Here is a 15,184-nt window from a genome sequence, read left to right as displayed (position 1 = left end):
TCACCATTGTTTAACAGCTAACCTGAGAATGCAACTTTAAAAAAAAGGTTTTGTGATTTACACATGAAAGAAGTGAAGCTATCACTGTATTCTAACAGATGAAAGGCTTAACAGACAATCAACTTTTCAATGTATAATTTCAGTTACATTACACTGTAAATTTTTGCTATAAATTCTGTGTTACGATCGAGCCCTCCACTATCACCTGATGAAGGAGCGTCGCTCCGAAAGCTAGTGTGCTTCCAATTAAACCTGTTGGACTATAACCTGGTGTTGTGTAATTTTTAACTTTGTACACCCCAGTCCAACACCGGCATCTCCAAATCATGGCTTTTTCTTTATGATTACTATAGTTTAGTCCATACAAAACATAGTTTTTCAGCATAGCTGCATTTTATTACATAGAAAATGTTTTAGTTCTGGAATCTGATTTTGAATTTAGCAGGGAATCAGTTTGGCTAAGTTGTGGCCATATTGCTTTTTCAATGGGCCAGAATTTAGTGACTGCTGAACGAACAGCGCCTGCCATTCATTGACATGCCTACTTAATTTAATGAGATTCTGAACGATAAGTTTTCCATTACTGGGATCTACAGGATGCCTAGGATATGTGTTAACAGAGCAGAGGTCCATTGCCGTATGGCCGGAACCGATCAGATTGAAGAATTGTTAATGAGCAAATCAGAGTCTGAACTAGAAAGTGTCTGTTGCAATAGTGAACCCAATGTCACACCAAGCATTGAAAAATCGAGAGGAAAAAGAAAGATTGAAGTAATAGAGCGAGAGGGCCAGAAGGAAAGAAATAGTTTTTTTTTGAAAATGTCCAATAATATGTACTTATGTTATTTTCGTACTCAGAATAAAAAACGATTTCCCTCCATTTGATACATTTTTTGCAATACTTCATGTAACACAGTACTCTCTAGGGACTGAAGGTGTCAATGTACACTAAAACTTCACTTCTACAAATAAATATGTATACCTACATACAATATAACACAGAGTTCCCAAACATTTTCCCATTTTTCTTTCCCACTCGCCATTTCAAGACTGGAAAATTGTTATGACTCCCCCTTGAGGTTGTAACCAATTTGGGAAGTCCTAGTGTGTATACATACACACATACACATGCTAGATTTAACTTCTTTGGAACAAATTTCCTCAGGTATTTAGTGCTAAAGCCCACTTAATTTTACAATTCCTCAGGCATTTTTTTAGAAAATGTATGTATAAGTAATAAATTAAGTAGCAAATGGGCCAATAATGTAATCTGCAGCGTGCTGCTCCCCAGTTCCAAGGTGGTCTATGTATTTATGCCCCTGAGCTGATATCATCCAATGATTAAAATCATTCGATCATTATTATACTTCAGCATCACTTTAAAGACTATGTCATAACATCTTGGCACTGCAAAGAGTTCAGTCATGACTAATTTTAATATTACACCTTAAAATTAATCAGAACCAATGACTGAGAACAGACATTTCAATGGTCAGGCTCTCGGGCAGCTAGTACAAGCAAACTGAATTGTATTGATGGAATAACTTACTGATATTTATTTGACTGACACAGAAACTTGGGACTACGCATCTAAAGCAGGAAACAAGATCAAACTAATTTCATATACACTACTTGAGATCTATTTGGCAACACTAAGTCCGAGCAGAAAAGTACTGGAACTTTCTAACTCCAAAAGAATCATGGCAATGCTAATTATCTCAACAAGATGGCTAGGCCATGATGGTGGTTGTCTTTCAGAAAATGTACTCTATGCAGAATTTAATGATGCCAGTGGATGTATTCGACAGCTAAATCCATAACAGAAACAAGACATAACTTCATGCCTTACTTTAACAACTGGGAACCGTTCGCACATGACCAAAGCAACTGGTGCCAAAGCCTTCTGAAATGTAAGAATTATACTTCTAGACTGCTGCAAAAAAGCATCCTTATATGAAGAAACCTGAACATGTTGGCCCTGCAGCAACAAATGACAACTTACAGTATTCCCAATGTAATCAGTAATATGTTAAATTTACTGTAATTCCACCTAAGGAATTACAGCGGATAAGTAGATGGTGTAAATCATTTGCACCCAATGTAAAGCCAAAGAAACAGAGGGACTGGAAATTGTCGTTCTTCCAATCTAATGAAAGGCATTACATTGAGATCAGAAACATCCATGGCCAGAGTCACAGATGTACAGCACGGAAACAGACCCTTCAGTGCAACCTGTCCATGCTGACCAGATATCCCAAGCTAATTTAGTGTCATTTCCCAGCCCTTGGCCCGTATCCCTCTAAACCCTTCCTATTCATATACCCATTGAGATGCCTTTAAATATTGCAATTATACCATCCTCCATTTCCTCTGGCAGCTCATTCTATACATGCACAACCCTCTGCGTGAAAAAGCTGCCTCTTAGGACCCTTTAAAATTTTTCCACTTTCACCTTAAACCTATGCCCTTTAGTTCTGGACTCCCCCACCCCAGGGAAAAAATAAACCTTGTGAAGGTGAAGGGAACTTTCTTTTACTGGATGCCTTCCAGAGAAAATATGATGAATCTATTGGTCATGATACCTACTTGATACATTCCCTGATTTTCAGCCTACAACTGCAAAAATAATGTCCATACTTGATTGTAGGGAGTCTCCCACTCAAAAGTTAAAAACAGTTGTAAGTTTATCATAGACTCAGAGAATTACTGCTGTTCCTATGCATGAACTAGTCTCCAAATCTGGCCACTGATCTTGAAGCCTTCAGATATTCGAGTGAATGCTGGCAGGTATAACATCTCACTTATCTAGCATGCCTCTGAAATGGGCTTCATGTATAATCTGCAAGTATCAGTATGGCACATTATTCATTGATATTTGGAGAATCCCTTCGTGTTCATGTGTTGTATAGCATTAGATATTTCATTTTCTAAAACTGTGTTTTTCACAGTATGGATAGATTATTCTAAATTCAGTATCGGCATATTGTCAAGGATTCATTTATCAATGTGATATTTGGGAAAGAAAGGTAATCCATTAAAGGTACCTTCAGAAAATTCTTGCAAAAGCCTATTTCAACACTGCCTTCCAATTTGAGGTTACCTGCCCACCTTTTCATGGAAAATAAAGTTTCATGTGGAAGATGTAGTGGTTGTAACAAGGTCAGCCAGATGGACCTCATAGAATATGAGTTCCTTTATTGATGCTGTTTTTCTGAACCAAGCAGGGTGCCCTGGATGACAGATAAAAATAAGTGTCAAATATCCTGTTGCTCTGAAGGAGCTGGATCAATGTCAAGGACTTTCCACGTGTAAACAAAGGGTAACTCATGATGGGATACTGGCATCTGTGGAATTATTTCATAAGAAACTAAAGATATTATAAAGGACTTTGTTTAACATCAAGGAATTGAGAAAACTTTAAATCAGTCCTGAAATAGAAATCAGATGATAACATTTAATGAAACAAAAGTTGGAGAGAATAATCATTCACGGGTTTGAAAGATAAAATGAATGTACATGTAAATATTTTGCTACAAAGTTCTTGCTTTGTTCAAAAAAAGACAGGAACTAACCTACCAATTAGAAGGAAGCATACAATTCGCTGCTTATTCTTGAGAATTACAGTATTTTGCCTCTTAACACCATAAAGCAGTTGCTCATCTGATTTCAGTTGTAATTTGGGACTGAAAATCCTGGGTTTTTCTGTGCATTGTTAACAAATTTCATAAATGACAATGACAATCTGTTTTCAGATCAAAATGCTGTTTCCAATTTATTTCTGTGCTTTTGCTATATGATCGAGATTAATAAAGTATTAAAATAATGTTCTAGTTTGCAAACTAGGAGCCATAGTTTCAGTCCCATTTGGACTTGGATTTAAAAGACAACTATTTATTGAGCAGATGCTACTACTAGTCCTGTCACTTGAAAATAACATTCAGAACATGTGAGCAAATTTAGTTTAGTAACTGAAAAATCAGAACATAAATATAAATAAAGGAAAAATTACAGATTTCTTACCAAACTTAACTGCCTGTCAAGAGTATATTAACAAAAGAAATAGTGTTTAAATCTCTGGCTTCGTGGTTTGGTCATCTTAACTCCAGTATAGCAACTAGTATACACACACACTGATAAACATTTTATCACTTAAACACATGATGGCTTCTTCCTTATACTTAATGAAAAAAGACCAGAATCTGTGGTGAGAGGTCAAACATCCCCAGTGACTCATGGGAGTCTCTTGCTTCCAACTGACCAAAATGTTAGCAAATTGAGTCATCAGAGAGAGTGCATAAGCATCTCAACAACTCCTCTACTCAATTCTCCAAGTGTCATCAGCCCCAACTACAGCAGATTATGCAAATTAAGCATTGGATTTACCAAACCATTTTAGAACTCATTGAATGAAATAATTTCTTCTTCATTCAGAAGGACAATATAAGAAAAGAGATTTTTTTACTGTGACACCTACCTGCTGTGTATCTTTAACCTCTTTCTTTTCACTGTACAACAGTTGATATGAGTTTATTTTGTGTCTTCCCAGGGTCTGTTTATTCCGTTCCACAATATCATCCTGCACTCTTACTTTAGTTTGCAATTTCCTGTCATGAGAGATCACACGGTTCTTGGAGTGTCTTACACTCTTTATGCTCATATCACTACAGGTTGACTCATGCTCCATGAATTGCTGGTATTCTTTTTGATAGTGGCCATTCAAACTTTCATAGTCATCTTCTTCATTGTGATCTTCATCTTTCTCATGTTTATCCTTAGGTTCTTTAATTAAGAATTTTCTTGTTCCAATTTTCTTATTGTTTTCCAAATCACTCTTAATTGTATCAATATAAAATCTAGGAGAATCAAGTGATTCACAATCTTGGGCACTTTGTTCATTTTTATAATAAGAAGGCAAATGTTTCCTTTCAGATTGCTTTTGCACATTATTACTTTCTCTCAACGTAAATTTAACTCCTTGAGATTTATCTGTTTGTCTTTTCTGTTCCAGTGAATCCAGGTATTCGCATTCAGAATCACTAAACATTTCACAATTATCTTCATCATGAGACTGATGTTCCTCATGGTTTTCCTGGGATACTTCTGCTACAATTGTGTTTGATTGGATTTTCCTGTCATTTTGCAAATCACAAAATCCAGAAGAACCAAGTGATTCATGTTCTTCTTGCATGCTAGCTTCACATTTAATGTAAGGTGAAGACGGTCTTTTCCTTTTAAGTTGTTTCTCTACGTTATCATCATCTCTCAAACTAAATCCAACTGCACGAGCTTTATTTGTTTGCCTTTTTTGTTCCACTTTATCTTGGTGTTCATTGTATCTTCCTTCAGTTTTCTCCAATAGCTCATTTGACTCTTGAAGCAAATTCTCCAGTGAATCATGAAGTGATTCATAGTTTTGTTTGGACTTAAAAATCTTTGCTCCTGCTCTGGTATTTCTCCAATTAGGATTATATCGCAGGTTGGCGTATCTGTCAGTAGTTTGAAGGCTGAAAGAATTTTTTAAAAAGTTCAATTGTAGCATAAAAAATTGTTGATCAAAATTATATTTTAAAGGTATCTTACGAGTTTGTCTATCTCAGATTAAAACGAATGTAAGATTAGGTATTTAATGCAAGGGTCATATAGTATCAAATGTGGAACAAAGGATTAAATGGGAAAGCTACTGTTCCACTGTTTGACTGCACGTTAGGACTTTCATATATTTGTATGTTCATGCACAGAATAAAGCAGTAAGCTATCTTAAATTGTATAATTGAATGAAGGCACATGAGAACACCTTACTTTCAATTTGAAATGTTGTTAGAAAAGAGAAATTTTGCATTGGAAGCATTTATACAACAATGCACTCACACTTGGAAACTCCTGTCATGTGAAATGCTATAAGATATTATTTCTCAAAAAAGAAAATTCCACACTGGCCACAAAGTGTGGAATTTTGTGAAAAAGTGCAACCCAAATCTACAATAATTTTTAAAATAATAATCTTTTGAACAAAGGGAGAATGGTAACAAAAGAATAATAAACAAAATAAATCCAGAGAACTGAGGTGGAAAAATCTGTATTTAATGCTGGACTGTAGGGCTAAGATCAGGACTTAGAATTAGAGGTAATTTATTTGGCTTAGATAGGGAAATGGCTCACATGGAAAAATATAGACAGTGAGAATTACAGGCATATCTTCAAACTGGCAGCAAGTGATGAGTGGTATCCGCCCAGGGTCTGTACTGGGGCCACATCTTTTCACTATATTTAGAAATAACTTGGATGAAGGGATAGAGAGCTATTTCTGTAAATGTGTTGATGACACCATGTTAAGTAGCGCCATAACTACTGGAACTAAGAAAAGAAAGTTACAATAAGACACTGTGAGATTAAGCCTATCAGCAAAATTGTGGTAAATGGGATTCAATGTGGGAAAGTGAATTGATCCACCTTCTAATAAGATCAGGGTATTTTTAAAAATGAAAAAGAAACTGGGGACAAGCAATGACATTTAGGGTTTAACCATATAAATTACCATAAGTTAATAAACATGTGTAGCTAATAATTAGAAAGGCTAATGAAATGTCAACTTTAAATTAGGAATTTAGCAATGTAAAGGGATGGAAGATATGTTGTAGCTATGAAGAGCTTTGATTCAATCCTGTCGAAAGTTCTGCATTCAACTGTTTGTAATCTGTTAATCATGGTATATGTGTAGTGCAGATTTAGCAGAATGATTTCAGGGTTACATATTCCTTTGAATTTACAACATTAGGGAATGATCTGGGTGAAGCGTTTAAGAGGTTTAGAGATTTAATAAGGTAAATAAAAAGAAAACTATTTTCTTTGGTAGGAAAACAGAGAAGAGAACATAACCTTAAAATTATAGTTATTTCTTTCAAGGGTGATGGCAAAAAAAATCAGTTCTTTACACAAAAGTTTGAGGAAATTTGGAACTGTCTTTGAAAACTTTTTGAAATTCTGACAATAGCAAAAACATTTCATTATAGATTGATATGTTTGTTAGGGACGGGTATTAAAATTAGTAAACCAAGAAGGATAGATGGAGTCACAATAGAAGTCAGCTATGATGCAACTGAATCAGCTTCTGGAATGGACTACAGAATTCAGAGGATTGAAATGTTCAGACGAGAACATAAGAAATCGATTGTGATCAGGCCGATATGATCAAATTTTATTTTAGCATTCAAGAAGACTGGGGAAAAATACTTTTACAAAATTAAATCCTAGCATGCCATATGCTGTACTTTGATGAGCCGTTTAATGGCAATTCAGAGCAATATGACATTGGCACTAGAAGTGAGGAGGATGGCAATATGGAACTTTGGGATGGAGAGGAATCATACTATAGATTTCTGAATCAACAACTTTCTGCAGGGATGTAGGTTAGATGGACTTTTGATCCTTAATAATGTTAAGGCATCAATGAGCATTTCAGTGGCAGGATGGATAAGGCACATGCTGCTTTGCAAAATCAAACTGATCCATGAACTGTTTTCAGTGCTCAAATTGCATTGATAATGGCCACCAATTCTGCATCATATTTCAGTGCAACACAATGCCAATGGTGCTGTTTTAAGATGGTGAGAGATAAGCACTGAATTACAGAATTGCAGAAATTTTACAGTGCAGATAGAGGCCATTTGGACCATTGAGCAATTTAGCTTAGTGTCAATCTCCTGCCTTTTTCCTATAACCCTGTACATTGCTTCTGTTCACATTTTCATCCAATGACTTCTGGAACACCTTAGTCTCCATCACATTTCCAGGCACTGCATCCTTCAGTTCTCTATCTGTTTACGAACTGGAACCACTTTTTCCCAGTTACTCTGACCAGACCTCTGATGATATTGAAAACTTTCTACAACCTTTCCTCATAACTGAAGTGCCCCATCCCCGAACCATTCTCATAAACATTTACCCATCTGGCTTCCTTTGAAGAGCCATTAGATGTCATTATTTATTACTGCTATAAGTGATTCCCTGATCAATACTGTAACATCCCATCCTCTCTGACCTCTTTTGTTGTCTCACCAACAGATCCTATATTCTGAAATACTGAGCCACCAATCTTGCCCTTCTCTCAATCATATTTCAGTAGCAGCAATGACATGTTATGTCCATGTTTTAATTAGTGTGCTCATCTCTTCTGCCATGTTCATGAGACTCCTTGTATTAAAATAAGTGTTATCTGACCTTTCTCACCTTCGTTGTGCCTTAAATAGCCTATAATTTCTATATCTCTTGACTCCCTTTTCTGTTTTTTCTAATTTTGGCCATTCATCTCCTTCAGTTGAGTCATTTTTCTGGAACCACCACTACTCACTTGCACATGGCACCACAATTCAGAGATTACTACCTTTAGAGTCCTGTTTTGGGAGTTGGGAAGTCATGTTGCAATTGTACAGGGCATTGGTCAGGCCACTTTTGGAATACTGCATGCAATTTTGGTCTCCCCACTACAGGAAGGACGTCGTGAAATTTGAAAGGGTTCAAAAAAGATTTACAGGTATGTTACCAGGGCAGGAGGATTTTTGCTAAAGGGAGAGGCTGAATAGGCTGGTGCTATTTTCCCTGGAGGGTCAGAGGTTGAGGCGTGACCTTATAGAGACTTATAAAATCATGAGGGACATGGCTAGGGTAAAGGTACAAGGTCTATTCCCTGGAGTGGGGAATCCAAAACCAGACAGCATAGGTTTAAGATGAGAGGGGAAAGATTTAAAAGGGACCTAAGGGGCAATGTTTTAACGCAAAGGGTGGTGCATGTGTGCAATGAGCTGCCAGAAGAAATGGTGGAGGTTGTTACAATTGCAGCATTTACAAGACGTCTGGATGGGTATATGAATAGGAAGGGTTTAGAGGGATAATGGTCAGGTGTTGGCAAATAGGACTAGATTTATTTAGGATATCTGGTTGGCATGGATGCTGTGCATCTCTACGACTCTAAGCTTTTTAATCTACTTCTTAGCTTCATAAATTCTGCTTCCAGGACCCCATCTCATTGACCTCTGTCTGTTTGCTCTCCATGTTCACAATGTCCTGTAGCCTTCCAGTGACATCCCTGACCTTGGCACCAAGAAGGCAACAAACTATCCTGCAATCTCTTTTGCAGCCCACAGAAATGTCCATCTGTTCCCCTTACCACTATATCCCTCCCATTCTTTTACCTCCTCTTTTGTGCAGCAGGCCTATCCATGGTGCCATGACATTGACTTCCACTGTTTTCTCCTGCATTGTTATCTCCCACAACATTATCCAAAACACATATCTGTTAGAAAGGGGGATGGTCACTGGGGACTCCAATACTACCAGTCTTCCTCTACTCTGTCTATAGTCAACCAAGCCCTTCCTGCTTGTTACATCTTCACCTGAAGTACAACCATCTCACTGAACGTGATCCACTCATGCTCGGTAATGTGGAAGCTCTAGAGTGAATTCACCTGCTGCTCCATCTCTGAAATGCGATTAGCTACTACCTGAAGCTTGGACATATTTCCTGCACATGTGACTACCAGGGACAACTGAAGCTTCCATGATTTGTCACATCTCACAGGAGGAGGATATTACAGGTGCAAGCTCTGTTGCCATGACTTCCATTAAGCCCATTAGTTACATACTTCTTAAAAAGATGCTTCCATAAGAATACTATGAACTAACGTCATTTATGGAAATTCACACAATTATCTAACTTTACTATACTGATCCTGATTTTCACTTGTTCCTGTTTTTTTCCTCAGTTAAACCCTGCTTCCAAAAAAAAGCTGCAACTGTTGAACTTGAACTCCACTTCACCACCTTGGCTCCCAATCTTGGGCCTCAATTTGTCTTGTTGCTGACTCCCTCTCTCTCTGCTCAGTTGAAGCTGAAGAACTTCATCTGTCACCTAACTGCCCATTGCACTAATATACCAATGTCCATTTGAAGTTGCACACTATTCTCCCACACTTTACAATTTGTTCCCTCTGCACACCAAGATGTGGACCCATTATATATTATAAGGAAAAGCTACAGTCCCAATTTCAACACCAGGAGAACTCCATAATAAACTTTCTTCCAGTCCGAAAAATACCAATTAACCATGACTGACTGTTTCCTATGCCCCAGCCTATTTGTATCCATGTTGTTATGGTTCCTTTCAGCGCAAGCCTGTTGTGTTGAATTGTCAAATACCTTTCGGAAGTCCATATATATGACGTGAACAGCCTTGCCCTCATCAGCTCAAAAAAGACCAGCAAGTTAGTTGGGCACAATCAACCTTTAACAAGTCAATGTTGACTCTTTCAAAGCAATCTTTCCCACGTGACTATTAACTTGATCTGAAATAATTATTTCTGTAAGTTTCCCCATGGCCGAGGTTAAACTGGCTGATCTGTAACAGCTTTTTTGAACAAGGGAGTGATGTTTGCAATTCTCCAATCCTCTGGTACTAGTCCTGAGTTTGAAGAAGTTTGCTATTGCCTCTGCAATTTCCACTCTCACTTCCTTCAATATACTTGGATGTATCTCATCCAGTTCCAGTCCCTCAATTTTAAGGGCTGTCAGCTAATCCAATGCCTCCTGTTTATCCATTTCTAACTTTTACCATGACGGAGTTTCCCCTTCTTTCACCACCACCTCAGCCATGCCTTTTGCCTCTATGTGTAAATTCAATCTTTGACCTTAACTGACTTTGTTTCTACTTTGGCCGCTCTTTTACGATTGATATGTTTGTTGAAAACTTTGGGATTTTCCTTAATATTAGATGTTAGCCTTTCATTTTGGTTTTGAAGCTTCTCTGCGTGGTTCTCAATTATATTCACTATGACACCCGTCATAAACATACTTTTCTTCTTTAACTGAATTTCTGTCTCCTTTTCATCCAGAAAGCTATGGATTTGTTTGTCCTACCTTTCCCTTTTGAGGGAATATAGCATAAAGTTCCCAAACCATCTCCTCTTTGAAGGTAGCCCAATATTCAGTTACTGTTATTCTTGCTAACCTTTGGTTCCAGTCTATCTGGCACAGTTCTTTTCTTGCCTAACTGAAGTCACTTCTCTGCCATTTGATTATTCTTAATCTAGATTGACCAATGTCATTTTTACTGTCATCCCAAAATTTAGTGATCACTTGACATATTTGGCCCACATCTTTCCATTAACCAGGTAGAAATAACACCTTTTCTGTTGAACTGGATACATACTGCTGTGGGAAATTATCCTGAACAAAATCGAGGAATGCTTCCTATTGCTTGCACCTTTCTTATTCCTTAGCTCTAGCTAAATAGATTCTGCCCTTGAACACTGAAACATCCTTTTTCTGCAGTTCTGTAATACTTCCTCACCCTTCCTGCATTTTTCCCTTTCCTTTTTTTTCTGAACACTTTGTAACCAGGAATATTTAACAACCAGATTTGTCCTTCATTAAGACAGGTCTCCATTACTGCCACACATCATAATCCTACAAAGCAATCTGTGCCAGTAATTAACCAATCTCAATAACTATACTCCAGGCAGATAGAAATACTTATCAGTATCAGGCACACAAAGCTTAGTGGTTATAATATTTTCCAAATTTGGAATGTCTTTATCATTCAAGTGTACACTTTGGATTTATCTGTATGACATAACTGTAGAAATTCTGAAATTACTGTTGTGAAAATCACAACTATAAATAAAGTGATCAATCAAGGGAAAAATACTTAAAGAATTCAAAATTAAGTTCAGGTGGCTCCTAGTTTTAGAGACCTTAAACTTTTTGAAGAAAATGGATGGAGATTTTTTAAAAGAGCAAAGACATCTCACATAAATTTTCTAAATGTTTAAATGTTAACATTCTCAATAATCTCAAGGCCTGTAATGGCTTTTCTCAAATATATATTGTTAATTAATATGATAAAAACAGCGAACTTATTAAAAGGTTAACAAGTATTTACTATTAAAAACAATATGCTAAATTCTAAAGCATTTGACTTCTAATTCATTTGTGGATTGATAAGTTGAATTAAAAACTAGGCATTTTTGGCTAAGTAAGATAAAAAGAATGTAAATCACAATAAAAAATGCAGCTGCAAGCAAACCAATAATTTAAAATACACAAATGGTAATTGTGAACAACATGTTTCATTTGCATATTAAAGAACAATGAGTCACAATTATTGAAAATGTTAACTATATCCATGAGCTATAATCATCGGAAAACTTTCCAATTCAGCTCCTAAGACTGAATAATGCAGTGTTTGTGAAGCTGTTATCTATTAGATAGATTTTTTTTATTTGATGCGATCATAATGAACACCATTAATATAGTCCATTGACCTACAAAAATATTATTGTGTATGGATTTGAACCCCATTAGACACTCAGGAATTTGAAGCACTTGTCACATCTGCTGCATATCTATAAAGTGTTGCGCATCAACTGTCTGCATAACCTTTTACTCGACTGAGAACAAAACGATTCACATTTATTTCATGATAGGCTATGAAGGAGCACTTCATACTTGTTGTGTTTCCACACGGAGACTTGGGTCACAGTGAACAATGTGCTCTATTTGGGCATGGTGCACCACAATAGACCTCTTGAGATTCATATTCAGACAGCTAAATGATTAGAATCATTTGAAATAATCCAATCTTATACGGAGCTGAGGTTATGAAAAGGATTTCAACCCATAAATTGCAAATTACAAATATTACTTCAGAAATCTTAATTAAACTTTTGTTTAAAAACATTAACAATCTTTCTCTTCCAAATGTTGATTAATTGATCCTATATTTTGCTGCTTTATTTTCAGAGAGTTTAGCAGTAATACCTTCTTATATTATGTCTTCTGTAATACAGACTAAGTTGAACATACCTTGATACACAGAAACATCTGCTGGTTCTAATTAACGATCACCTGGTAATAATTAAAATTTTGTACAGAAAATTTAATAGCGAATACTGTATAATCACAATTTTGCTTGGTTCTGTTATATGAGCAAAACCCAAATGATAGCCTGGTTAAAGGAGTGGCACAAGAAAAGGTAAGCCTAGCCAGTAATTTGTTACAATGACTACATTGATTACATTGATTACAATACAGAGTTCTAAGGCTCAGAATAAATATTTTAATGATGAGCTGTGGGAAGCATTATCATAGTAATGGTGCTGGATCCACTACTTTTCATCATTTATATAAATGATTTGGATGTAAGTTTGCAGATGACACTAAAGTTGGAGGTGTAGAGGACAGCGAAGAAGGTTACCTCAGATTAGACTAGGAGAAAGTGAGGACTGCAGATGCTGGAGACCAGAGTTGAAAAGTGTGGTGCTGGAAAAGCGCAGCAGGCCAGGCAGCATCCGAGGAGCAGGAGAATCGCCGTTTCGGGCATAAGGCCTTCTTCAGGAATGAGGCTGGTGTGCCAAGCGGGCAGATGTAAAAGGTTGGGGGGGGGTGGGGCGCTGGGAATACGATAGGTGGAAGGAGGTGAGGGCGAGGTCTTAGAGAATGCAAAGGTGGATGAATCTCCAGGACCTGGTCGATGGAGGAGGCCAAGGACCTGCATGTCCTTGGCCGAGTGGGAGGGGGAGTTAAAGTGTTCAGCCACGAGGCGGTTGGGTTGGTTGGTGCGGGTGTCCCAGAGGTGTTCCCTGAAACGTTCCACAAGTAGGCGGCCTGTCTCCCCAGTGTAGTGGAGACCACATCGGGTGCAGTGGATACAGTAAATGATGTGTGTGGAGGTGCAGTTGAATTTGTGACGGATATGGAAGGATCCATTGGGGCCTTGGAGGGAGGTGAGGGGGGACGTGTGGGCACAAGTTTTGCACTTCTTGCGATTGCAGGGGAAGGTGCCGGGAGTGGAGGTAGGGTTGGTGGGGGGTGTGGACCTGACGAGGGAGTCGCGGAAGGAGTGGTCTCTCCGGAACGCTGATAGGAGTGGGGAGGGAAATATATCCCTGGTGGTGGGGTCTGTTTGGAGGTGGCGGAACCTGACTGCCCCGGCCGACCCATTGTCTCAGCCTGCTCCTGCCCCACTGAACTCATCTCTGCATACCTCGACACTGTCCTGTCCCCCTTAGTCCAAGAACTCCCCACCTACGTTCAGGACACCACTCACGCCCTCCACCTTCTCCATGATTTTCGCTTCCCCAGCCCCCAACGCCTTATCATCACGATGGTCTTCCAGTCCTTACACACTTCCATCCATCATCACCAAGGCCTCCAAGCCCTCCGCTTCTTTCTCTCCCGCCAACCCAACCAGTACCCTTCCAGTGACACCCTCCTGCAATTGACTGAACTGGTCCTCACTCTTAACAACTTCTCCTTCCAATCCTCCCACTTCCTCCAAACGAAAGGAGTAGCCATGGGCACCCGCATGCCTGCCTCTTCGTCGGATATGTGGAACAGTCCATCTTCTGCAGCTACACTGGCACCATACCCCACCTTTTCCTCCGCTACATCGATGATTGTATTGGCGCTACCTCCGTGCTCCCACGAGGAGGTTGAACAGTTCATCCACTTTACTAACACCTTCCACCCCGACCTCAAATTTACCTGGCCCATCTCAGACTCCTCCCTCCCCTTCCTAGACCTCTCCATTTCTATCTCGGGCGACTGACTCAACACAGACATTTACTACAAACCGACCGACTCCCAGAGCTACCTAGATTACACCTCCCCCCACCCTGCCCCCTGTAAAAACGCCATTCTATATTCCCAATTCCTTCGCCTCCGCTGCATCTGCTCCCGGAAGGACCAATTCCAATACCGAACAGCCCAAATGGCCTCCTTCTTCAAAGACCGCAGTTTCCCCTCCGACGTGGTCGACGATGCTCTCCACCGCATCTCCTCCACTTCCCACACCGCCAATCGCCACCAGTACAGAATCCCACTGATTCTCACCTTCCACCCCACCAACCTCCGGATACATCATATCATCCTTCCTCATTTCTGCCACCTCCAAACAGACCCCACCACCAAGGATATATTTCCCTCCCCTCCCCTATCAGCGTTCCGGAAAGACAACTCCCTCCGCGACTCCCTCGTCAGATCCACACCCCCTACCAACCCAACCTGCACTCCCGGCACCTTCCCCTGCAACTGCAAGAAATGCAAAACTTGCGCCCACACCTCCCCCCCCCCACTTCCCTCCAAGGCCCCAAGGGATCCTTCCATATCAGTCAGAAATTCGCCTGAACCTCCA

At 39.0% G+C, this 15,184-nt stretch overlaps 1 protein-coding gene across 2 annotated transcripts in view; it reads right to left on the bottom strand.

The window, feature by feature from the left end:
• jhy (junctional cadherin complex regulator) overlaps positions 1-15,184 on the bottom strand; it is a 98,263-nt gene that overhangs the window by 64,389 nt on the left and 18,690 nt on the right. For both annotated transcript variants that reach the window (XM_043676816.1, XM_043676817.1), the window contains exon 3: positions 4,475-5,504. In XM_043676816.1, coding sequence (XP_043532751.1) covers positions 4,475-5,504 — 1,030 coding nt within the window. The remainder of the gene's footprint in view (positions 1-4,474; positions 5,505-15,184) is intronic.

This window comes from Chiloscyllium plagiosum, chromosome 35 (genome assembly GCF_004010195.1).
Source record: "Chiloscyllium plagiosum isolate BGI_BamShark_2017 chromosome 35, ASM401019v2, whole genome shotgun sequence".
NCBI classification, from domain to species: domain Eukaryota; kingdom Metazoa; phylum Chordata; class Chondrichthyes; order Orectolobiformes; family Hemiscylliidae; genus Chiloscyllium; species Chiloscyllium plagiosum.
The sequence above is the reverse complement of the archived record's forward strand: the minus strand, read 5'-3'. Positions and strand labels throughout refer to the sequence as shown.